The sequence below is a fragment of the Pongo abelii genome, chromosome 6 (genome assembly GCF_028885655.2).
Source record: "Pongo abelii isolate AG06213 chromosome 6, NHGRI_mPonAbe1-v2.0_pri, whole genome shotgun sequence".
In the NCBI taxonomy this organism is placed as follows: Eukaryota; Metazoa; Chordata; class Mammalia; order Primates; family Hominidae; genus Pongo; species Pongo abelii.
In genome coordinates this window covers 72,993,698-73,020,700 of record NC_071991.2, presented here as the reverse complement: position 1 = coordinate 73,020,700, position 27,003 = coordinate 72,993,698, and the positions used below count along the sequence as shown (strand labels likewise).

General features: G+C 34.8%; 1 protein-coding gene across 1 annotated transcript; it reads left to right on the top strand.

Annotated features, from left to right (window-relative positions):
* Positions 1 to 807: 807 nt before the first annotated feature.
* Positions 808 to 27,001, top strand: TMEM106B (transmembrane protein 106B). The gene is made up of 8 exons (XM_002818196.6): positions 808 to 1,076; positions 4,463 to 4,681; positions 8,112 to 8,175; positions 13,956 to 14,115; positions 19,404 to 19,544; positions 20,106 to 20,155; positions 20,780 to 20,833; positions 21,552 to 27,001. Exons 2-8 carry the CDS (start codon positions 4,465 to 4,467, stop codon positions 21,688 to 21,690), a joined length of 825 nt encoding a protein of 274 aa, XP_002818242.1. The 5' UTR covers positions 808 to 1,076; positions 4,463 to 4,464; the 3' UTR covers positions 21,691 to 27,001.
* The last annotated feature ends 2 nt before the right edge of the window (positions 27,002 to 27,003 follow it).

Sequence of the window (27,003 nt, the reverse complement as noted above, 5' to 3'; positions counted from 1 at the left end):
CATTATCTCACATATGGATCTACAGTAATCCTTTTAAACATTAAATTGTATATTGTTCTGACTTGTATTTCCTACTTTTACATAGCTTCATTTCCCAATTCCTGTTAGAAGAGAGAAATATATGACTCTCACTTCCTTGCTCCTGTGACTAACAATGCCTACCATTCATTAAACGTTAAACTCTCCGCAGGCAATGAGACTAGAGTGCCCTTAATATTATTACCGGCATCTCATTGATCCCTCAAAATGACTCTTTGTCGTTGTTCTTATCTTCTAAGTGAAATGACCTAGACGTTGGGGGAGGGCAGCCCCAACCCACAGCGAAGAGCTTAAGTACTGGAATCCCGGACGGGATCTCACACACCTGTAACTAGCACCAGAGTTAAGGGGTGGGGAGGGGCAGCGTGGGCAAAGCAAAACGAAACCGAACAAAAACAAAAACTACAGCCTTGCCGCTTGCTGTTTCCTTCTAGTTGGCAAGTTTCCAAATTAAAATAGAAGTAGCTTTGCTGCTGTCAGCGGCGTGTGTACAGACCAGTGTATTCCATTCCTAGGGACCAGAGTGTCAGCGACAACTCGCATTGCGTGAGCGAGGAGGCTGCTCAGCTGAAAGCTGAGGCAGATGGTGCACATTTATCCCCTTTGCAAAAGGAAATGGTCTGACATGGGAAAAGGAGGAGCGACTGTTCCTAGGTAATTCGTGGCTAGAGTGGACACTCTACTTTGAAGTCTGGGGGACACGAAGGTAATGAAACCTGAAGAGCGCACAATTTCACACGATCGACGCCTCTAGGCTCAAGCAGGAGGAAGAAGGGCGCATGCGTCACGCTCACGCCAGGGGCACCCCCGCCCCTCCGGGAGCGCTCTGCGCAGGCGCGGACGCAGGTTACAGCAGCGCTTGGCCTCTGCTGATGCCGTCGTTGTCCTACCCCTCCCCCGTCCCAGCTCTGCGGCGGCCGCGCGCTCCAGGCCGGTCGCTCCACGCCCCCGGCTCCCGGGACTGTGGACTCCACGACCGTGTCCTCGGCCCTGTCCGCGCCGAAGCAGCCCGGGACTGCGCAGCGCCCCGCGTGCCGGTGAGCGACCCCGGACGTGCAGTCCCCAGGTCCCCTTCCGGAGCGAGGCTGAGCGGCTGCGCCGCGGCTTGAGCCGGGCCTGACAAGGAGGGGAGGCCGCTGGGGTGCTGGGCCCGCCGCAGGTACGGCGGCGGTCAGGGCTCATGATCGAGTTGCTCTGTCGCCTCTAATGAGGCCCAGCCAGGGAACACCCGGCTTCGGCCCAAGCCCGGCCTCTAGGTTGCCTCTAGGCCCTCACACCTTGAGCGCCAGGTGGCCCTCTTGCTTTTGCTGTTGGTGAATTTTCTTGCCGTGGTGCCGGGATCTTATTTTTCAGCTTTACAGAGTAGGCTTTGTGTTAGGTGTTGTTTGCGGAGCTTTTCAAAGACGCTGGTTTCGTTAGTTCTCAAGCCCTTTTAGAACTAAAACCAGTGTCTACACAGAAGATCAGGAGCCATTTAAATTGGAGTGCTGTGATATATGTTTTCCTCTCCAAACTGAGTCTGATATCCATGTTGGCTTTCAGTAAAGTAAGGAACCACTATAATAACATTGAGCCCAGAGAGGTTACAGAAGAGGGTCTAGCACCCCTTTTTTAAACCATTGAGTCTCCAAGAATAAAAGTGGTTAAACTTGTCAGTTCTCTAAGGAAAATCTAGTAGAGAAGGCAAGGGATGCCCAGTTTCTCACAAAGTCTGGCACTTGTCCGAACACCTACCTAAAGCAGAATCGATCATGGCAGCTATTAGATTAGGACAGAAAACAGACTCAAACGGAGAGCCACTTGAGTTTGCCTGTGTCTTTTTTCTCAACGCGCTCCAGTTAAGATGCAGCTTACAGCCTGGCTGTGTTGACTGAGATCCCAGAAAGGGTGCCCTTAAGGCCTTGCTGATAAGGCCCAATGATCCCAATTCATCTAGTGTTCCGCATAGACCCCAAGGTTACAGTGTGTGGGGACAGTGATGTTAAGTCTTCCCTAACCTACCTGTGGCTGGCAGGTGTTGATTTGACTGGGGTATTGTGTCATTGAGCCAAATTAAGACAATGATTTTTTACAAGTCATAAATCATTTGTATTTTTGATGTGGGCAGTGATTTTTATAAATACATAGATTTTTTTTTTTGAAAGTGAAAATCTCATTTTACAATTTGTTTGCATGCCATTTGTATAGTTTTTTTAATTCTGTTTATTTGAGTGACAGCAACAAGTGGATGGCATGCGAATTTTATTTATTTATCTTTGTATTTATTTTGTATATATTCATGGGGTGCAAGTGCAATTTGCTACATTGATACACAACATCCTGGTGAAGTCAGAGCCCTCAGTGCATCCAGCACTGGAGCAACACATTGTACCCACCAAGCAGCCTCCTATAAGGCATGCCAATTCTAGAAAGTAAAATTTTCTTCATACTCTAGGATGAATTGACTTACTTGGAATGTCTGTTTTGTTTAATCAAATAAGTAAGAATTTTTGAAAGAAATAGTATTTCTGTCTGAATGTAATCTATTTTTAGGAACCGACAAAAGACATATCAAATTTAGAAGGAGTATAATTATGTTATTTTTAAGTTTTACTTTTTCACTTTATTTTTTCTCAGGATATAAGCAGGAAAATACCAGCAGGGTGTATTATATGACTATTAAGTTCTTTTCAGCTTTAAAAGGGTATGACCTTAAGTATAAAGTTACTTCATTATCTACCTGCAGAAGTTATTTTTGTGTAGGCACTAGTACTAATTATTTATTTCTACTTAGATTTTTACATTTGTATTGTTATTTTGATACTCTTATCCTAAAATTTTTGAAGTTAGTGTTCTAAATTTTGCTTTGTATTGGTAAATTATATTTAATATTTTGGAACATTGGCTTCATAATTTTAACTCTCAACTGTTGAATAAAAAAAAACTGCATGATTTTGGAATTTGGGGGCTTTTTATTGTTGTTGCAAGTGTTTAAATGTTTAAAGCAAGAAATTTAAGAATGGAAAAGAGTGGTGATTGTATTTATCACAAAGGTGCGCGAATTTTCAGAGGCTGAAATGTACTACCTTTGAAGTTACTTGGTGATATACATCAAATACCTAGTTATCTACCCAAAGCAATTTTTGCCTTTAGTGCCAACTAGTTAAAAGGTAGAATGTATTTTTATTTTATTCTAAGAAAAATGAAACCTGCATGTTTCTTTTCAGAGAACCTGCAGGTGTAGACTTTTGTCAAATGTTAATGTTTGAAAGCCCATTCTCATCATAAGCATGATAGGACGTCATTTCACATTATTTGTTTAAAAAAATACTTCTGGACTCTGGTAAATGGCTCCTTTGTTTCAGACTTTATTTTGATTGGATATAATCCTGATCCAAAAGGTATAATCCAAAAGGTAGTTTGAACATTTTCTTAATGTTTGTTCTGTAAACCAAAAATAAAATTCTGAGCCCCCCAACTAAGTGGACCCCGCTTCTCTGTCAAGGGCATTCCAAAGTAAACCTAAAAACGTAGTTCAGGCCATGATGAAAAGGTGGGCGGAGGGGATTGAACGTGCCTCGTTGTACCTTCCTCTTTGGAATTCAGGCACAACTGACCAGCATTAATTAAAACAGAGATTTTAAGAATAACAAGAGTCTCTTTGTAGCAATAAGATATCAAATCCCAACCTGACTCTAATATAGAATCACTCGACAGATAGCAGGCCCTGAGAGAAATCGAAATATCTTACCCCAAAATATATTTCTTTGAAATGGCCTTGCAAAGCTGTCTCTGTTGGGGAAGATCCACATTCTGTACAGAATCCCCTTTCTTTCTAGATCTTTCCCTAATTCAGCAGCGATTTAACCAAGAGCCTGGAATATTTTAAGGAGTAATAAGAGACATTTACAAACCATTCTCTCTGAAGCCTGCTACCTGGAGGCATCATCTACATAATAAGAACTTTGGCTTCCACAACCTCCTCCCTTGTCTTAACTACAAACATTTCTTTCTGCTGACTTCAACAAATCAGGTAGAGTTTAACCGTTTCAACCAATTGCCATTAGGAAATCTTTAAATCCACCTATGCATCTATGACCTGGACACCCCCAGCCTTCCACCCCTCTTCAAAATGTCCTGCTTTTCTGGGCTGAATTAATGTATACTTACATCTATTGATTTATGCCTCTGCCTGTAATTTCTGTCTCCAAAATGTATAATCAAGCTGTAACCCAACTACCTTGAGGACATTTTCTCAGGACCTGTTGAAACTGTGCCTCAGGCCTTGTTCACTCATTTTTGGCTCAGAATAAATCCTTTCAAATATTTTACAGAGTTTGACTGTTCCCTGACTGTTCTAAATTAATTAGTGTAAATATCTCATAGTGTTCTTGAATGTACTTTTTTCCCTGAAGTTTACTGTAAGATTTTTATTTTTCTTTAGACATGGGAAAGTCTCTTTCTCATTTGCCTTTGCATTCAAGCAAAGAAGATGCTTATGATGGAGTCACATCTGAAAACATGAGGAATGGACTGGTTAATAGTGAAGTCCATAATGAAGATGGAAGAAATGGAGATGTCTCTCAGTTTCCATATGTGGAATTTACAGGAAGAGATAGTGTCACCTGCCCTACTTGTCAGGGAACAGGAAGAATTCCTAGGGGTATGTGTTATTGCATTGTTTTCCCTTTAAATAATGATTTTAGCTATTCGCTCAAGTATTATAAAAACTATGGGTCTCAGGAAACAGCTGTTTAGAGGACTCTTAGAATTAAAGTTGAAACATCATATCGGTTACCTTCAGTCAAAAAGATGCAAAAGAAACAAATAAAATATTAATTAAGGTTCTTAAAGCAGTAAAGAAAACCACCTCACTACCTCCAGTATTTTTTCATTCCCACCTGCTATTATAGCAGATATTCATTGTCTTGTAAATGAACTTTTAGTCCTATTTGGCATCTATAGAGACGACATCATAGTTACTTGCTACTTTGCTATATCAGATGTTAGAAGCAATTTAAGTAATTTGTTGACCTATTTTTTTTTTCTTTTAAGAGATGAGATCTCGCAATTGTTGGCCAGGCTGGTCTTGAACTCCTGTCCTCAAGCCATCCTCCCATCTTGGCCTCCCAGAGTGCTAGGATTATAGCAGTAAGCCACCATGCCCAGCCAGAATTAATGTGTAAGGAAGCTTATTCTTTCATGTTATTTTTAAAATTTTATTATTTTTAATAATAAGGATGGAGTTTCCCCATGTTTCCCAGGATGATGTCGAATTCTTGGGCTCAAGCGATCATCCAGCCTTGGCCTCCCAAATACAATTACAGCTGTGAGCCACCACGCCTGGCCAACCTAATATTTTTAATTCATTATCTAAAGAAGAATAATAAGCTGGTTGTGCCCTAATCAGTTAAAGAAACTCTACGAAGAGGTATGGTATGTGAAAATGAGCCAAATTGGAAAAAAAAAAATTGTTTGTGATATAGGGGACGTCAGAAGGAAATAATCCCCTATGTGCTGCTTGTAAGCTACTTTAGGAACAGTGGCAATAAGTAGAAATAATAAAGATACTGTATGCTGTTCTCATTATCTTCTTGGTGCAAGTTGATATGTGACCCTGGAGACACCCAGAGGGAAGAAGGACAAAGTATAAAGTATACTTTGTATACATTGTTAAGATGCTTAAAATGTATCTTAAAATGCTGTGGGTTGGAATTGAAGTTTACATTTGCGTTGGCCTTTGAGTATGATGGTTTTATTTTCACAGGGATAGTAGTTATTTAAGAATAAAATAATTATTGTAGTTGAAGGGATTAATGCACCAGGCTTAGGGGGTAGGGGAGTACTGTCTTAGCAGTCTGGTTACATTTTTGAGGTATGACCAGTAAACTTTTTTGGCCGCCTGGATACATATTATGGAAAGTAGGAAATCAAGGATGACTCCAGAGTTTTTTGTTTTTTTGGGTTTGTTTGAGCAACTGAAAGAATGTAGTAGCAATTTATTAAAATTGAAAAAAAAAGATTATTTGAGTGTATATGTCACAGGAGAGTTCAGGAGCTCAAGTTTAGACATGGATATTTGGAGATGCCTATTTGACATGGAAGTGGATATGTTCATTAGGCAATTAGTTATCATAAGGGTCAGGAATTCAATTGCGGGGCCCAGCCTCAAGTTACCAATGTATAGATGACACTTAAAGCTCAGCTGGATGACAGCAGCAAGCTAGTCAGTGCAGATAGCAAAATGAGACCCTAGCACTGAATCCTGAGACACTGTAGCATATCAAAGTCGGTGAAAGAATTAACAAAGGACCCTGAGAAAGAACAGTTAGAATGAGAGGAGGAAATCATTGTGTCTGGTATCATGGAAGATAAGTGAAGAAAGTGTACCAAGGAGCAAAGAGTGACCAACTGTCATATGCAACTGATAGATTGGGTAGTGTGAAGACTGAGAACTGGCCATGGATTTGGTTATATGGAGGCCACAGGAGAGTTTAAAAGAGCAGTTTTGGTAAAGGCATGTGTAGCATGTATAGAGTGGGCTCAAGAGTGCATAGGAGATGTTACATAGAGAGAAAATAGATTTTCTGAGGAGTTTGGCTCCATAGCAGAGAGAAGAGAGGGGGTCATTAGAAGGGGCTGTGAGGTCAGGAGAGGGATTTTTTTTTTTTTTTGGTAAGATGGAGTGAATAATAGACACTTGTATACTGATGAGAATTATCTGTAGAGAAAATATTGGTAATTCAGGAGATAAGAGAATTATTGGAGCAATGTTCTTGAATAGATGAAAGGGCAGATCTACTGCACAAGAACAAAGAGCTGCTCTTTTTTTGTATACAAGGTGAGTTATAAGCACAGGTAGTTTATTCTTGGTAATAAAAGAGAAGGTAAAGTATGGACACAGAAGCAGGTAGGTGGATAGATCTGATAATAGAAGCTTGTAGAAATTCTCTTCTGTTTATCACATAATGAACTATGAATGAGGATAGCGAAGAAGATATTAAAGATTTGAAGAGAGTTGAAGTTATAAAATTGTGGTCTTGGAGAGTCAGCTTGAGCGTATGAACTTGGGAAATGTAGTATGATTATTGAGATCATTAAGTGCTACTTGACATGAGTGATCAAAAATGAAACCAGTGAGTGTAGTTCTGTGTTTTTTTGTATCCATGTTTAGCTGTGTTGATATATGCATAGGAGCCAGAGGGTTGGTTTTAACCAGGGTTATAGTTTTAGCCAGATGAATACCACTAAACAAGGTGAGATATGTAAACACACAAAGATACAGATATCCATGTTATATGTATTTGTATAATTATATATGGGTGTGATGGGGGAGCACAGATGAGAGGAAGAGTATAGATGTGTTGGGGGGAATAACAGAAGCATTTTAGAAAGCTTTTAAAGAGAACTTGACTATCTGGTACCTTAATAGTTAATATGATAAGCCAACTTCTAATAAGATCATAAAATTGACATTTAAAGGTCCATTTATCCTTTAAACTTACGGATATAGCTCAACCCAAGAAAGAAATCATGGATTTTGAAGTGACTTTAATGTGGATTGGGGTGAGAAAGGGCCCTGGAAGGCTCATTATGTAGGGGGCTCTTAAAGCTTGAGACTTCTACTTCAAAGGCCGGTTTTGGTTTTCAAGGGGGACAACGTCAGAAGCTCTGCAATGATAGAGATGATAGAGGTTTCAGGAAAGGGAGATACCAATATGTTTCTTCTTCTATCATCCAGACAACCAAATCAGAGTCTTAATGGACACCAGTGAAGCTGAAGGAAGGCCTGGTAAATTTAGCTCTTCTGAAAGCTAGGACTTAGATTTTTTTTAGTGGAAGAAAAAGTAATGGAGCCCTCATTTGTTATACTTTTTTTTTTTTTTTTTTTTTAGCTAGACATTTAGGTGTGAAAAAACACGCTGTCTTCTCTAGAACTTCTGCTGGGTACTTTCTGAAGACTTAGCAATTTACTAAAGGAAAGAAATGAGTGCCAGATGATATTCTGGTCTTTCCAAACCAGATTGTGATGGGGAGCCATTATATTTTTAACTAATCATAGTAATTTCCAAACTTACTTCTTTCACATTTAGGGCAAGAAAACCAACTGGTGGCATTGATTCCATATAGTGATCAGAGATTAAGGCCAAGAAGAACGTAAGTGATTCTAAGAATATGGCAGTGTTTTATGTTTTATTTTTGTTTTTTGTATTTTTTCAAATTATGTATAATAACTAGTTAAAACTATTAAAAGGAAAAATGCTGTCATCATATGCTTTGTATCCTTAAACAGACAAGAAAGGATTTTCTGGTTGGGGTAAGGTCTTGAAAGCAGTATGGTATCTTTATCTTCTCAAATCTATGGAAATAGATCTAGAATAGCAGTAGGAAACACATACACACACATAAAATTTTCATTAAAAATTGGATGATAAGGTGTACTCCACAACCCCAGGATAAAAATTGGTATTTAAACATGATGACAGCAGGGACCCCAACTGCCTTAGCAGCTGTGTGGAGGTTGTGAAGGAAAGCAAAAAGAGTTACTAAGGATCATATGAGCCCTGATACACAAAGCCAATACTTTGTCCCAAAAGAAGAGGACACCCAGCAAGTATTTCCAAGAATAATCTGCAAAAATGACAAGATTTGCATGCTCTAGCTTGGAGAAAGTGCAAAAAGACCACAGAGACCTGCTAAGTATCTTCGAGAAGATCAGAAGGAACTGAACCATCCTAAATCCTCAGAGACCTTAGGAAATGTGGAAACAAAAATTATTGCAAAAGGATACAGATACATATCCTCAAGAAAAAAGTTGTCGAGTAGAATCCAATGTTTGCAGGACAGGAGTTAGGAAGGAAGGAGAGAACAGATTCAGATATTAGGGAGATCATCTCAAAACTGTGGAGATAAATATACATGGAGGCCATGTTTTGAAATACTTTGTATATCAGCAGAGGATGGAGCCCTTGAACAGTGAAGCTAACAAAGCAACGCTGGCATATTCCATCACCAAAAATGGAACCTTTTCTTAAAAGTACGAAAGCTCTTTTCATTTAAACGTGAGCACCTGGAAAGGATTGCAACAAAGCATTATACAAATATACTTTTTAAGAAGTTGAAGAAAGTCAGCTGAGCAAAATACTGACACTTTAATAAAGGCATGTGAGAAGAGCAGATGAACACTTTAACAATACTATAGAAGCTATAACAGGACAGCATAAGGCAGAAATTGAGAAGCTCAGAAATGAGATAACTAAACAATGAGAGTATGTGCAAAGAGAATTTACAAACCTCTGGAAAGAATTAGAAGAAAAAGATTTCCACAAAACTGGAAGAACACAAGTACAAATACATTGGAAATACAGTCAGGGAAATAGAACAAACAGGAGGAATGAAAACATAAACAACAAATTGATGTAAAGGATTTGAGAGAAAATGTCTAAAAGTCAAATAAAGAAAACTAAACATGTATGTAATTGGAGCATCTGAAGAAGAAAACCAAAGGAATAGAACTGAACAAATGCAAGACATTAAATCAAGAACACAGAGACCTACATATTGAAAAGACACCACAATCCTGTAAAAAATCAACCCGTTAGTGAAATTCTTGAACTTTAAGGTTAAGAAAATAACAAAACTCCTAAATACCCAGGCAAAAGGATCAATTAATTTATAAATGTTAGAAAATCAGATTGACATACTGCTTCTTGACTACAGTGCCTCAAACGGATAAGCAGTGGCGTGACATATTTAAATCAGGAAAATAAAACTAACCAAGGATTTTATAAACAGTCTGACCTTTTATTACAAAATGTATAGACAGATATGAGTATGAAGGAAATTAGGATTAATCCCTTTATAACCTAAAAGTGGGAGAACTTTTTAAACTATGATTTTGAATGCAGAAAAGATAAATTTGACAGATAAACTTTTACAGGATGAAGACAAAACCTTAACTGAAGTCAAAATACAAATAGCAAACTGAGTAGTAATGTTTACAAATCATATCACAGACAGAGGGCCAATATGCTTACTCTATAAAGAGCTTCAGAATTTGAGAAGAAAAAGGCCAACCTCCAAAGCAAAATAAAAGCTATGAACGGCTAGTTCACAAAAAAGAAATGCAAATGACCTTTAAACATTTGAAAAGATGTCCAATCTTGCTCATAATAGAAATGCAAATTAAAACTACACTTAGATGCCATTTCTATCACATTGGCAAAAATCCAAAATGTTGACAACATACTTTGTTGGCAGTAGTGACTGAAAACAAGTATATTCATTCCTTACTAGTGAATGAAAATTTGGCATTATTTGCCAAATTACATCTGCATTTACTTTTTGGCTCAGGAATCCTACTTTGAAAAATTTATTCTAAGGATAGTTGTCAAATATAGTAAATGGTATTTGCACAAATTATTCATTGTGCCAATGTTTGCAGAAGCAAACAACTGGAAACCATGTAAATACCAATAATAGAGGACTGATGGAATAAGATACTACATGTACACAATGGTAAAATGGAAGGAGAATTGTATTTTACTACAGTGCGATATTGACAATATGTTTTTCTTTGAAAACACCACACACTCACACCCACACATATACACACAAAGAGACAAACAATGGGATGATAAACCAAATCTAATACAATTGGTTCACCTCTGAGTTTGGGAAGGAATTTGGAAGAGGGAGTGGATAAGCAAGTAAAGTGTGTGTGTGTATGTGTCTATATCTGTGTACATATTTTTTTACATAACTTAAAAGATGAAATCAAAAGTAACTGCCAAAAATTGAGACAAAAGGAAACATTATTCTAACTGTATATGAAGTTGGTGACACTAACAAAACTGAAATAATTATTTTAAGTGACTTGAAAACATTGTGCTGTGACTGTAAATGTCTAGTAAGTTGTGTTCCAAATGGCAAAGAGAATCACAACAAATTTTAAACTGTACTTAATAGTTGCATTGTTAGGAGTACCTTTGGTGTAGTTTGGAAATTTTATACTTAAAGTAAATAAGTTATTATGTAAATGCCTTAGGGAGCAAGAGTTTTAGCAATAAGACCAAAGAGATACAAAATCAAAGAAATTGAATTTTCCACTTTCAACCCAAATAGAATAATGCCTGAAATACCGCACCTGAAATCACTGTAAAACTGGACAAATACAGTAAACAATATTTTCAGACATTGGACATCAGCCAGCACAGGGCAGTGATTCCTGAGAAAGCAAAAACAAAGGAGATAAGCCCTATGATTGCACCAGCAAGCCCTGTGATTGTACCAGCTTACTGTCTGAGAAAGGTTCCAGCCTGCAGCACAGGGAAGGAACCAACCCAGGCAGAGCTCAGTGGTCTTCCTCAATGGAGGAGATGGAACTGGGTGTCCAGAAAGCCAAAATGACTAGAGTTAGTAGGGCCGAATACCAGAAGGTAGACAGCTGGAGAGGGTGCTCTTAAGCCTGCAGCTGTGTCCTGATCAACATATGTGTGTGAGGAACATACCTGAGGCTGAGGAAAGACTACCCAATAGGAGCAGAGGGAGTAGTCCTCAGAGCTCACACAAGGCCAAGAACAGTTGTTGTTTCTCAATTTGTAATAAAATTATAATATTTTGGGAACAACTTTGGGTCTTTATTCCTTTACAAATTGAGTGAGTTGTGAGATTATTAGAAAATTATATTTATCAGTTGTTTTTGTCTGTATACTTTAGCTATGTCATTTAATCCTCAAACATGGATTTTAAAGCAGAAGAAAAGTAAATTGTATTAAATACTGCAGGTAGGAAATGGCAAAAATGGAATTCTAACTTGATTGCAGATATACCACACAACTTTCATAACTTCATCAGCACCTTATAACTCCCAGGATTTGGTTGCTATCACTAGAGCCATAAGAAAAATCATTACTAATTAATTTTGTAATGGAGACATATATTTTGTCAGTAAACTAGCCAACTTTTCAATTTGGAATGAAATACTAGATGGAATGTTGTTTTATTGTCCCACCAGGTTCAATAATGTTCGTTATGGCTACAACCTTGGTATACAGAGTAATTTAGAACATGATTCAGAACATGATTCATTTATTCACAACTAGGACTGACTTATAAGCCCTAAGGACTAAATAGATTATGATGGATTCACCCGCCCATAAGTAATTAAAAATAAAACGCTCAAGTGTAGAAAATCCAACAAAGTTCAGATTTTATTATGATGATGTTAAACTCTTCTTATGCCTTTTTATGTATTTTGGTGTATTGTAGATACTATAAACATGTTTAAATTTCCTATTAGGTAATCCAGTGGGGATCACTACCCTACTCAGGTTGAGAGAGTCCAAAATGAGTGAGTGGGAACTGCTTTGTTTGCTCAAGACAACAGCGTGGACTTAGTAGCAGCGACTTAGCAAATTTGTGTTTGCTTGTATTATTTTGTTTTTTAATAAACCAGTTTGCTCTGTTCTTAACTTGGGCAACTTAAAACACTAAGAAATATTTATAAAATATCTGCAGGAGGCACTTTAATTGCTCTTGTAATACATATAAAGATTAAATCCATCAGAGCATTTAGAAAGGAAATGGTGGCGAAGAGAGAGTGGAAGAAACAAAATGGAAAATTTTTGTATAACTAGAATGTAAGGAAAATAAGTAATTGTCATGCAAGACTCAGAAACAAAAAAGGATGTTGTGGGCATCCAATAGAGGACTTGTATATTAGAGAGAACAGAAAATAGTTATTTGAAACTCTGGTTTTGAGGTTAACCTTGAAAAGAGGAAATTTTTACCTACAAATATTGGAAAGAGCAAGAAATGGAAGAAATACATTTCAGGAGAGTTAGAAGAATATCAAAGGCATGTAAGTTTTAGTTTTTTCCTTGTCTTATACCTGCATAATATATCTTTTCTTGATTAGAAAAAGAAATGTAACAACACCTTCAAAGTAGAGTTGATCAATGTAAAAAATATCTTAAAAACTGAGTATATAAGTACTTTGAGAATACTCAAAAAAAGACTAATTATAGTAAGAATCATTGATGAGGCATGTGGTTGTGTCATTTTTTTTTAATTTTAAAAATATGGAGGATGTGCAGGTTTGTTACATAGGTAAATGTGTGCCATGGTGGTTTGTTGTACCTATCAACCCATCCCCTAGGTATTAAGCCCAGCATGATTAGCTATTTTTCCTAATGCTTTCCCTTCCCCATCATTATTATTTCTAAGATGGTTGTGATCAGCAGTCACTTTAGGGGATCATGTAATGGCAAAACTCGCATGTGAAAATTCTGCTTCAGTGAATTCAGAGGGAGTTTTGAAATGTGTGTTTGTATGAAGCTCCTCAGCTTGAATCTAATGTGAAAACTGCTCTGGCAGTCACGAAAGTAAATGTTCTATTGTTTTTAAGCCCAAAATCTCAGTGTCCAAAAATGTGATTCCTTTTTTTTTTTGATACGGAGTCTCGCTCTCTCGTCCAGGCAGGAGTGCGGTGGTGCGATCTCGGTTCACTCCAACCTCTGCCTCCCGGTTTCAAGCTATTCTCCTGCCTCAGCCTCCTGAGTAGCTGGGATTACAGGCGTGCACCACCACACCTGGCTAATTTTTGTGTTTTTAGTACAGATGGGGTTTCACCGTGTTGGTCAGGCTGGTCTCGAACTCCTGACCTCGTGATACGCCCACCTCAGCCTCTCAAAGTGCTGGGATTACAGGTGTGAGCCACTGCATCCCGCCGATTTCATCTTTTAAAGAGAACATCTTAACACTTAATAGACCAGACTCAACCATACCCAATACTTTCAGATGTGAAAATTTGGTAACATTTAGTATCTTATATATGTTGCTGCTGATATATGGGGGAAATTGAACATACCTTCTCTAATGTTGCATTATATAATTTCTGATGCACATGTACTTAAATACCCTCTTTTCCTTTTCAGAAAGCTGTATGTGATGGCTTCTGTGTTTGTCTGTCTACTCCTTTCTGGATTGGCTGTGTTTTTCCTTTTCCCTCGCTCTATCGACGTGAAATACATTGGTGTAAAATCAGCCTATGTCAGTTATGATGTTCAGAAGCGTACAATTTATTTAAATATCACAGTGAGTATAAATTTATATGAAAAATGTTTAACTTCATCCTTTTATCCTATTAAGCAGCACCTTTGTCCCCATTGAGAAGAGATGTTTGTTAAATGTGACACTGGTCAGTGTGCTTTCTGTATGTCTTTTCTGTATTGACCTTCTCTACCATTTCTGGTTCTGCTAAAAATAGCAATAGTAAATACTGGCAATTCTGTATATACAGAATCATTTAGCATTTGAAAATGTCTTTAGGAGGGTAAAATTAAAAAAAGAAAAAAGGTATTACAATTTACTTTTCAACATATGACTGAATAACTTCTAGCAAAGTGTTGACATAGTTGATTTGATAGATTTTATAAATGTAACATTTTCATTTCATTGTATTTGGGAAATACAGTTTTTGCCACCTTTAATAGACCATTCCTTTATCAGCTTTAAAGATGAAATACAAGTGACTGGTTTCTCTTTTGTAAATTAGCATATGTGAAAATTCCCTCTGTGTTTTTTTTTTTTAATTATTATTAAGTTCTAGAGTACATGTGCGCAACATGCAGGTTTGTTACATATGTATACAGGTGCCATGTTGGTGTGCTGCACCCATTAACTCGTCATTTACAATAGGTATTTCTCCACCTCATGACATTAGGTATTCCTCCACTTAATTACATTAGGTATTCCTCCACCTAATTACATTAGGTATTTCTCCACCTCATGACAGGCCCCGGTGTGTGATGTTCTCTTCCCTGTATCCAAGTGTTCTCATTGTTCAATCCCCACCTATGAGTGAGAACATGTGGTGTTTGGTTTTCTGTCCTTGTGATAGTTTGCTTAGAATGATGGTTTCCAGCTTCATCCACATCCATACAAAGGACATGAACTCATCCTTTTTTATGGCTGCATAGTATTCCATGGTGTATATGTGCCACATTTTCTTAATCCAGTCTATAATTGATGGACATTTCGCTTGTTTCCAAGTCTTTACTATTGTGAATAGTGCAGCAATAAACGTAACGTGTTCATGTGTCTTTGTAGTAGCATGATTTATAATCCTTTGGGTATATACCCAGTAATGGGATGGCTGGGTCAAATGGTATTTCTAGTTCTAGATCCTTGAGGAATCACCACACTGTCTTCCACAATGGTTGAACTAGTTTACAGTCCCACCAACAGTGTAAAAGTGTTCCTATTTCTCCACATCCTCTCCACCATCTGTTGTTTCCTGAACTTTTTAATGATCGCCATTCTAACTGGTGTGAGATGATATCTCATTGTGGTTTTGATTTGCATTTTTCTGATGGCCAGTGATGATGAGCATTTTTTCATGTGTCTGTTGGCTGCATAAATGTCTTCTTTTGAGAAGTGTCTGTTCATATCCTTCGCCCACTTTTTGATGGGGTTGTTTGATTTGTTTAAGTTCTTTGTAGATCCTGGATATTAGCCATTTGTCAGATGGGTAGATAGCAAAAATTTTCTCCCATTCTTTAGGTTGCCTGTTCACTGTGATGATAGTTTCTTTTGCTGTGCAGAAGCTTTTCACTTTAATTAGATCCCATTTGTCAATTTTGGCTTTTGTTGCCATTGCTTTTGGTGTTTTAGTCATGAAGTCCTTGCCCATGCCTACATCCTGAATGGTATTGCCTAGGTTTTCTTCTAGGGTTTTTATGGTTTTAGGTTTTTTAAATATTAGGTCTAACATTTAAGTCTTTAATCCATCTTGAGTTAATTTTTGTACAAGGTGTAAGGAAGGGATCCAATTTCAGCTTTCTACATATGACAACCCAGTTTTCCCAGGACCATTTATTAAATAGGGAATCGTTTCCCCATTTCTTGTTTTTGTCAGGTTTGTCAAAGATCAGATGGTTGTAGATGTGTGGTATTATTTCTGAGGGCTGTGTTCTGTTCCATTGGTCTGTATCTCTGTTTTGGTACCAGTACCATGCTGTTTTGGTTACTGTAGCCTTGTAGTATAGTTTGAAGTGATGCCTCCAGCTTTGTTCTTTTTGCAAACTGTGTGTTTCTTAGGACATTGTTTTTGAAAGGACTGTGTAGCCTTGCCACTCATGAAAACAAAACAAACAAAAACCTTACATGTTAACGTTTGTTTGAAAAGAGCACGGTTTGCTAACTATTGAATTAGGAAAAGGGATGATATTTATTGGCCAGCCATGAGATATATCTGAGTGACAGTGATCTGCCAGGAAGAATGATAGTTGTTTTTTCTTGCAGAGGTGAATGGTATGGTTAAGGTTGAGGTAGAGATGTCTGTGGTGGTGGTTGGAAAGAGGGAGGTTTGTCGGGACAGTGAGTGAAATGGAATGGTATGTTAAAGTGGAATCACTACTTAATTGCAGAGAAAAAATGGATCCTGTGGATCCATTTACCCTTATTGCTTTCTGTCAAAAGTTGCTGGTTTAAGGGCTTTTTCTTTAAAAACAACAATATAGGAAAATATATATATATGTGAATAAAACATTTGTAACACAATGCTAATTGTAAATTGTTTTATACAACTGGGGAATTGTTGGGTATTTTCTCACTTAGTCCTTTGGAACAAGGAACATATTTTCTTTTTTGTACACTGTTTAAAACATTGGCCAGACTTTTTTTGGCCTACCTCCAAAGTCTTTTTTCATGTCAAATAACATAAATATGTACTAATAAATAATAAAAAGCCATGTGATGTTTTAAGTACCAGCAAGTATATTTAAATGTGAATATCATACTCTATTTTAAATAATTATGCAGAAATTCTCACATTTTGGAATACTGCCACTTAAACTGAGACAGACTGAACATTAAATGAAAAATAAGATTATTTGGATGAACATTAAGTTTAACTAGATGACAATGAGATAAGAGGCTGAATTTTCTGTACATTATCTATCAGTATTTTGAAAATGGAACTGCTTTGCTTTCTTAAAATGAGTAGTATATATTAGTAGTACTACTTTTTAGTAACATTTGTCTTTCTACTTATGAAAATATTTGTCATTATAAGACATTTGAAAACTATAATGTATAAAGATTTTTACTTCTACTACCTAGGTCGAACTATTACCATATTTACGAACAATGCATATACATTTACAAATGTCATCATTCTCATGTGTAAAGGATACACACATTCATTCACAAATATACAAATGCACATTTCAACTGAGGTCACAGTACATTTTCCCGTGTTAAATGGTCTTGTGTAGTCTTTTACATGATCATATTATAATTAATTCAACCATTTTCTTAATGGATGTTTAATTTTACTATTACATATATTCAGAAAACATCTTTGTGCTTAAACTTTGTTTCCATTTCAGGTTATTTCTTCAGGATAAATTCGTGAAAGTACATTTGCCAATTAAAGATCATAGGTAGTTTAGGATCTTTGTTAATAATTATGGTGATCTCTTTTCATCTTTTAAATTAAATGGATTCTCACTACTCTGAGCAACAAATGTCTAACCTTTATTACTAAATTTTTATTTATTCTGTCTTATTTTTTCTTTGTCTTAATTCTCATAAGCATTTGTATTCTCAACCTGTATTACATCATTGATCCCTTAAATATTCTAATGAAACTTATGGACAGTACAGAAAAAGACATGTACCAGCATAATTTTGCATATACGGAGACTTCCAAGATTCCTCTAAATTTCAATCCTTGGTCTTATCAGAAGATCCATTGACCTCAAATTAACTATCTCTTCCCTATCATGTCTAGAAATGAAATTGACATGAACATTAAGAGCCAAATAGATAAAATGTTTATATATTTAAAGATTATTTTTACTGTGTTTGAGAACTTTTTTGAAATTTCTTTACATTTGTGACTCTACCAATGTAAATGACTCCATAAATGTAATCTCATAATTGCTGACTCTAGCATATTCTTTCATCCTTTTTTACTAAAACTATTTTCTCTCCTTCAACTCATCCCATATTGCATCTTTTCATATCTTTCTCCATATTCCTATTAACATTTATATATACACTCACATATTCAGCTTTATAAAAATCAGTATTTTAAAAAAATATTTAGTACTTATTTATGTGCATCTTGGTTTTCACATTTGTTAATACCTTGTAAAAATCTTTCCTAATTATCTGACAGTTGATTCTTTTTGATGGCTTCATAATATTCCATATAAGGACTTAATATAATTTATTCATTCTTTTTATGAACAGAATTCATTTTATTGTCAGGATTTTTTTCCCATTCCAGATAACACTGTCATTAGCATCCTAATGTTTTTATTTCTGTGGAATAGGTGCTCAGAAGTAGGATTGCTAGATCAAAGTCTATACATAATTCTAATGTATATAAGTAAATTACTGATGAAATGGCTGTAACACTTCACATATTTGCTAGCAGTATGAAAATACACCCTTTTCCCATGTCTGTGCCAGGAATAGAATTTGGTGCTTTCTATAAATTGTACTAGTTGAGGAATTTAAAGCAATATTCCATTTTTACTTAAATTAACTTTTTCCTAACTATAAATGAATTTGAGCATTGTAAAATATTTTTGGCCATTTAGCTTTGTACCTTTTTGATTTGTTTATGTATATCCTTTGTTCTTTTTTCATTTCCTGTTAGAGTTTTTTCAAGTTGTAAGGGCTCTTTGCATGTTATAGATTATAACCGGTGCTTACAAATATTTCTTTTATCATTTAGTGTCTACAGATTTTGCTTATGATACCTTTTGGTATGACTGTTTTAGATCTTTTATATATCTGTTATTTTTTATTTAACATTTTTAAATTTTTTAATGACTGTTTTCTACAGTAATTTGAGATGATAGTTGTAAATTAGAAATGTAGAAGGTGATCCCAGCTATTAGTTGTTACTTAAGCGTGTGAATGATGCAACCACATTTCTCCCCAACCAACCAGACTTGAATCTAGCCCATTTCTTCTTCATAGTGAGCTGTTGTAAATTTCTACTAATGTATAAGTTGAAATAGCAATTTCTTTTAAACAAAAAAGATTATTTTAGGTACTGTTGAACATTTTAAATGATCATCTTTGTATTTAATAGAATAGGAAACAGCTTACTAATGTCCATATTCTGAAGCTATACATTTTGTTTTTTTAAATGTTGAATTATGTTTTTATTCTTGGCATATTACATACATAGTACTCATGCATAAAACCAAATAATTAGTTTAATTTTCTTTGACATTTTGGTGTTACTTTCTTTTTCTTAATAAATGAAGCATAGCCACAGCTGAAGTTACTTTAATTTTAAATACATATTTGTATGTTTATTTTTAGCTAACTTGTACATTTTCTGTCTCCTTTTTTTGTAGAACACACTAAATATAACAAACAATAACTATTATTCTGTCGAAGTTGAAAACATCACTGCCCAGGTTCAATTTTCAAAAACAGTTATTGGAAAGGCACGCTTAAACAACATAACCAATATTGGGCCACTTGATATGAAACAAGTAAGACTGAATCATGAAATACTTTGTAAGAGTTAAATGAATGTCAACTTTGTATATCATATCACTTGAAGGAGGTGGGAGATTTCCTCAAAAACTTGATTTAGAAATGTGTCTCCGCTGGGTACAGTGGCTCATGCCTGTGATCCCAGCACCTTGGGAGGCTGAGCTCGGTGAACTGCTTGAGCCCAGGAATTCGAGACCAGCCTAGGCAACATGGGGAAACCTCATCTCTACAAAAAATACAAAAATGTGCAGAGTGTGGTAGTGTGCACCTCTCATCCCACCTACTGGGGAGGCTGAGGTGGGAGGATCACTTGAGCCCAGTAGGTCGAGGCTCGCAAGCCATGATCACACCGCTGTACTCCAAACTGGGTGACACAGTGAGATCCTGTCTCAAAAAAGAAAAAAAAATGTGTCTTATACACATACAAGATGAAATCTTTGAGAATCTCAAGCTTGTAAAGGGAGAAAAATTTCTGATTCTTTGAAGTTATGAAGGATATCTGAAATATTTGATGTTTTGATCCTATTCTCTATCGATTTTCTCCTTTTGCCTTTCAGATTGATTACACAGTACCTACCGTTATAGCAGAGGAAATGAGTTATATGTAGTAAGTTCTGATTTATAATAACTTTTTATTATCAAATAATGAAGTGTGTAAAATAAAGTATAAAGAGTATACATACTTTTTAATTTCCGTTATCAGTCAAAAAGAGTACATTATGTAGTATTCTGGCTTCTGGTCCTCTCTGTTCCTCTTTTTCAACATATATAATATTAATGTATATATACACATAAAATTTATTTTTTATTTATTTTTCAGAATTAGGGTTATACCATGTCACTTTATTTTTCATTACTATGTTACTGTGTTAAACTTAGTTACTATCTTAAAATAATTATAAATTTTCATTATCTTTTGAATAAGCGTAGATACAGACTTTTAGGGTAAATAACAACCTAGTTATCAAAATTTCAGAAGATGAGCAAAATATATAAGTAATTTATAGCCTGCATTTAAACAACCCTGCAACTGCAGTGGTGTGAATACATACATGTTTTTTGAGTAAGAAGTCATGAATATATCAGTCATTGTTTGAAGCATAGAAAATTCTCAACCAATAAATGCTTATTATATATTCTTAGCATCTCTGTTAGCTTTAATATAGGAAAGAGAATTTTTAATTTATAATGTAGTAACTTGCGTTTCTTCACATTTTAATTTCTTTAACAGTGATTTCTGTACTCTGCTATCCATCAAAGTGCATAACATAGTACTCATGATGCAGTAAGTACAAATCTTTTTTGAAAGAGATATTGCTTAACATTTTAGATTTATAACATTGGCTTATAATATACACAACATCTTTATAAATGCCACCTCAGTTGGGTTTTAAGACTTACAAGAGTGCTATGAGTAAATATCACCCACTTTAAAAATTATGAAATGGTTGCTCAGAGAAGTAGTGAAAGACTACATGACTGCTAAATAGTGAATCTGGATGTCACAAGAGTTCAGGAAAATGCAAAGGATACAGTGAACTGAGCCCCACATCCAATTCCTTACTCCCTTGACAAATAGTCATTAACAGTAATAAGAATATTATTGGTTTGTAAATTGGGTGTTATCTAAGCCAATAAAACATTGTTGATTATAGGTTTGGTGTTTTGACCATTAGCTGCCATTTGATTAACCATTTTTTCTATGGTAAGAGAACCATAGTCACTTTTAGGCATATAATGAACTTTTATATTTTTAACAGAAGATAATTGTTTTAAAATATTACACTTATTATGTGTAATTATATCGACAGGGCTCACTCAGCTATCCATTTTTGTTGTCTGTTGGGAAGATATTCCTTAAGAGGATTGTGTGCACCATATTAAGTTACCATTAATCAAATATTCTCTTCTGGGAGATAATTTTTATGTGTAAAAGTAGTCTCACTATGGAAAAACTTCTAATATAACTATTAAATGTCTCTCCTCACTTACATTATTTTTAGAGTTACTGTGACGACAACATACTTTGGCCACTCTGAACAGATATCCCAGGAGAGGTATCAGTATGTCGACTGTGGAAGAAACACAACTTATCAGTTGGGGCAGTCTGAATATTTAAATGTACTTCAGCCACAACAGTAAAAACTGGAAGAGATGGATTTAAAGAAGATATATCTGTTGATATTTCCTATACTCTCAATGAAGAGGTATTTCTTAATAGGAGACCTTAAATTGAACAAACCTAAAGTTTACACTTCTAAGAGTACAGTTAAAAGTATGTGGACCTGCAGTTCTTGTAACTCTCCACTCTGTGTTAATGATATATTTGTACTAGGATCTTTTACTTGAATCTAAATTTACTGGTTGATTTCCTTCTCCAGCCTTTCCCCTACAGGGAAAAGCTGATACTTCCCCTATAGTACAATAAATAATTATTAAAAGTCATAGCTCCAGTCACTACTGAAAACATAATTTTGGTGATAAACATAATTTGAGAAACTTAATTTCTGAATGTTTTTATAGAAAATTACTGAAAGTCTATTATTCATGGAAGACTTTTAAAGAATAACCTTTTTTCCTGTTTTATAAATTCCCATTGTTATATGGTAGTATTTCAGCTACACAATATTTTAGCTTTTAGCTAGACATTTATAGCTTTTCATTTGTTGGAACGGTAATCATCTGCATGTTTTTGTCACTTATTTCAGGTTAGTGATTGCCTAACACTTATAAGCCAAAATAATCTTTGCAAAATTCCATACCTAAAATTTTGAAAGCCCCTAATATTTTCACACATCTTTCTGTATTATAGTTTTGTGAAATCTTTGTGTGATCTTCAGACATTATCATTTAATGTACAATACTGTAAATAAAATGTGCATGGCTTTTATACAGCTTTAGTAAATGTCAAATAAAGTGGGTACAGATTCATTACAACAAGTTTCTCATAAAAATACAATAAATAGGAAAATGAAATTCAGAAACCCATAGACTGGGAATAGGTTCCAATTACATGTTGGATCTGGCATAAAATAAATTTGAAATAAAATATTTTGATGCTCCATTTTTTTTATGTTGCTTTTCATACTAAAGAATGGTGTAGACATGTTTTGCAACTGTTAGGTACCCAGTTATCAATTTTATCAATGTTTTAGAGGAGGAAATTATTTTTTTGATAGAAATTGTTCAGGAAATCCTATCATTAAATGATGGTGGCTAAAATAAAACCTATTTAGAAATTTCATCACTTTGCACATCACTTGGAATATGATGCCTCTAGTAGTTACTTTTTTATAGTTTTCTACTTTTGGTTTTAATTTTATTTAAAATTGTTTTCAAATATAGATTATTGACTTATTCAACTTTGCTGTTTTATATTTTCAGTATCATTTTTCATTTGATTTTTTTTTTGTCTTTTCACTTACCAAGTTCTAAGGACATTTAAAATATGTGCTAAGTGTAGGAGTGGTTATGATACCAAAAAATGTAGGTGGGTTGAGATTAATTTCGTTCTGTTTTCTCGTGACAGAAATCAGGTTTCCCTTTCCCCATCCCTAAGTGCCTAACTTAGGTCTGAAACAGCCTGTTTATTAGTCTGACTCTCTCAACCATAAAACATAAGCTTTATTTAATTCTGCCTTTAAACACACTTAGGTTTCCCCTTAATTTTCATATTATTTTCTCCAAGTTTTCCTGAGTATCTTAAATTCGTTGAATAAGCTTTTTTATTTTTTTTTTTAAAACACTAGTCTTCCCTTAATTCATTGCTAACTCAAGCCATCCTTACTATTAAACCCAAATCAGTCCTCTAAGTTCATTATGGCCTTTCTAGTAAAAAAAAAAAAAATTTTAAAAAAACTTCATTTTCATTTTTCTTCTGCTGTATTTTCTGACTACTACTGCATACTTCTCTGATACAGATTCTGTTTGTATTTTTTATATTCTCATTTGACATGATCTATGTCTATATATGATATAGGTCCCCTTTTGTCTCAAAATTTTTAATTATGTGACTTCAAAAATCATGTATATCTCTAGTAGGGCTTCCAAATCTGCTTCTCCGTATGTGACCAGTCACCTGTCTGCTTTCACATTTAGCTAGTGAACTACACATTTACTAAAATGTGTAAATTTTACACATTTAGTGACTGTGTAAAATCAAAAAAAGTTAATGACATTTTATCATATCCTTTCTATTATGTTCGCATCTTGTCCTCATGTCCCATTTACTTCATTATCACCATTCATTTCTTCAAAATTATCTTTTAGATACGCTCATACAAAAATCAATCCTTGTTTTCTTGCTTGTGTCTTTTAACCTTGGAAAATTTCTTGCTTATGTCTTTTAACCTTGGAAAATTACATTGTGTAAATTAAACAGATTTTTCTGATGATCTGTGCTTCTTATATACTATTAGAGTGCATGCATGGTATCTCCTGAAAAGGATGGAAAGTAGAAGAAACATTTGCTTTTAGTCACTTAATTTTGAATCTTTTTTTCTTCATCTTTTGAATTAATTTTTTTTTTAACTATATCTAGTTTTAGTGGAGTTTGAGTCAGAAAAAAACAAGAATTTAAACAAGTAAAAAGATAGAAGAGAAATAAAGATGGCATGTGACTACTTTCAGAGAGAGTTAAGTAACTGTCAGAATAAGCCTGGAATAAAACAGGCTGTAAACTAATAAAACTACAAACACACATTCAGGTGAAGCAGAAGTATAGCCATAAAACATCTAGAAGGAGTGAATGAGGCTTTTAGCTTTTCTTAGGTCAATGTCCAATGTGCTTTTTTCCATGGGAATAGGATAGGTATTAATACGCTTTTCTAAACTGCTCTCAAACCTTATCCAGAGGACATGGTAAAGATATGTTACAGAAATTTTTCTGATACTTCCTGGAATAACTTTAAGTTACACCCTAGTAGACTGGTCATTCTAATAAAATTCAGTACTGTAACAAACCTCTGTATGTTGGTATAGCACATTGGCCCTTTATAGAGTTCTTTCCTATGTTTTTCTTACGTGATTTCCCACAGTTCCATGAGTCCAACAAAGGAAAGTGATAGGCTCCTTATCTTTCAGAAGAGGAAGGAAAGGCATGAAGAAGTTGAGGGACTGGCTGAAGATCACATACTTACTAAGTAGTACAATTGGAGCCAGACCAAGTTTCTCTGTCTCCCATATCTGTGTTCTATCGTTTAAAATATGTATTGGAAATCCCTGCTGACTCAGATTGGTATGATTAAAAATGAGAGGAAAGTTCAAATAGTTAGTAGTGACAATCAAACTAATACTGCTGGACTAAGATTTTGATAGCATTGTTTTCTAAAATATTTTAACTGGAGAATGAACACTTATAAAATGCTTTGGAACATAATCTTTAGCTTAATTTTCTGTTAAAATTTAGTACCCCTTCATCATTCCAGTAAAGACTGATCCATTGTCTAAGGAAATTATAAGTAATAGAGATTAATGTATTTGAGATTTGAAATAATAATAGTATGAAAATATTAGATACCACATAAATTGTTTGAAATTACTGAATAACCATCTTAAGTATGGAACATTTAAATGGCTATATTTTATTTGTGTACAGTTTTTCTGTGCCTTTTTTGTTAGGCCAGTGAAGCAATTATTTTCTCTAAGAAAATGACAATATAGCACACTTCAGATTGTCTGATTTACAGTTTGGAAAGGACACTGCAATGTTCAAATAGGTAGGAGACCATCAAAAACAATTAAAGTAACATATTAGGAGACTTGAAACTTTAACCTAATAAATCCTTCATGGTTCTTAGCCTTATTATTGTGATGTAATTCTAGATATTTTCTTGGAGGGCATGTGCCCAGCTCTCCCGCCCCCCATTTTGTTTGTCTTTTAAAGTTCTTAGAATAAACAGTTCTTTATATAATAATTATATTTTATTTAAGAAAATAGGTACTTTTTAAAATATGTAAATTTTTAAATTTACAAATACATATGGGTCTTTGATAAGCAATAGGAATTGAATTTCAAGTTACTAGGGTTATAAGCAAAAGGTTGCTTACCATAATGTCATTAGGTCATGATTTTTAGCTCACATCTGGAAGCAGCAACTACTTGGCTCAAGTACATATAAGAGTAATTAGTTTTATTCTCTGTTTTTTATAAGATCGGGTTTCAGATGAGATGTTTATCTTAGACTATTTTCTTTTAGGGAAGAATTTTACATGTTTGAGATGGTGGAGTAAAAAGACTGTTAAACATTTCTTTAAAAAATTTATTTTTACATTACAACAATGTATTTATGATGTGTTTAGATCAAAAATTTAACTTCTGTGTCCCAGATCTACTTTCAAAGTGAGATTTTCACTTGTCAGCTTAAATTTCTGACTAGAACTAACATTTGTGTTTTTTTGTGCTTAGTCAGAATACAAATTTCACAGTGGATTTTTGAAGTTTGTCCTTAAATTGGATAAAATCAAGTGATTAAAGTTACTAAAGAGATAAAAATGGTAATTTCCATTTTTAAAACTAATTTGGTTGTGTTTAGTTATTTGTACAAGTATTTATCACAGACTCTAAATTGAAAAATATAGTATGATCTATATTTGACCCTAAAAATGTTCCATTAATTTAATATGGCAAATTTTTCATAACTAAATCTAAGTCTTCTAAAAGGAAGCTGTTACCCTTCTGTTTTTAATTACATTAATTGAAATGTGTTTTAAGAGATACGATTTCAGCATATTTTGTATATTAAAAAACAAAAAAGGTTTAGTATTGAGCCAATGGCCAAAAGGTAATATTACTACCATGTAGACTGTTATAGTTCAAATTGTCCCACTTCCCCCAGAATTTTAGAAACTAGAAGTCTGGGAGGTACCATATCAGCTGTAGTTGGGTAATTCCAAGTGCTGATGGTACTATTCATCTTTTTTATTATTGTGTCAGATGAAACAAATGCCAAGTTGCAAAATATGCAGATTTTTATTATATAATGGTTTTAGGCATAAATTATTAACAAGCCATGCCTTATATGTTTCATCTTATATTTTTCTTTAGAACTAAACTATAACAGATTTTGGAAAATGATTTGACGTGCTTGCTCACTTGATTCACTTGGTCAGATATTTGAATGATGGTATTACCTAGATTCTAATCCTTGATTCTAGTTATATAATAAATAATATAGAATATGAAAATATGTTTGGGCATTTACTGTTTATATTATGTAGTAGCCTCCATCATGACACACTTACTACATTTATGAATTGAGCAGTTCTGTAATTGTAATTATTATTGCTGTTCATGTAACAAAACATGCTCGTGATAGTAGCAAACAAATAGAAATGCCCCCAAAATGCTATTTTTTTAATTCAGTTGTAACTGTTACTCTTGTAGTTGTGTATGATGCAATAAAATTTGTAAAAAAATTTCAGCATGAAAAATAAAATTTGTATCACTCATGTATT

Coding starts and splice junctions, on each gene's coding strand:
- TMEM106B (XM_002818196.6), top strand. CDS start 4,465: ATGGGAAAGTCTCTTTCTCATTTGCCTTTGCATTCAAGCAAAGAAGAT. Junction 14,116..19,403: donor CAATTTATTTAAATATCACA/GTGAGTATAAAT, acceptor CTTTTTTTGTAG/AACACACTAAATATAACAAA. Junction 20,834..21,551: donor AACATAGTACTCATGATGCA/GTAAGTACAAAT, acceptor CATTATTTTTAG/AGTTACTGTGACGACAACAT.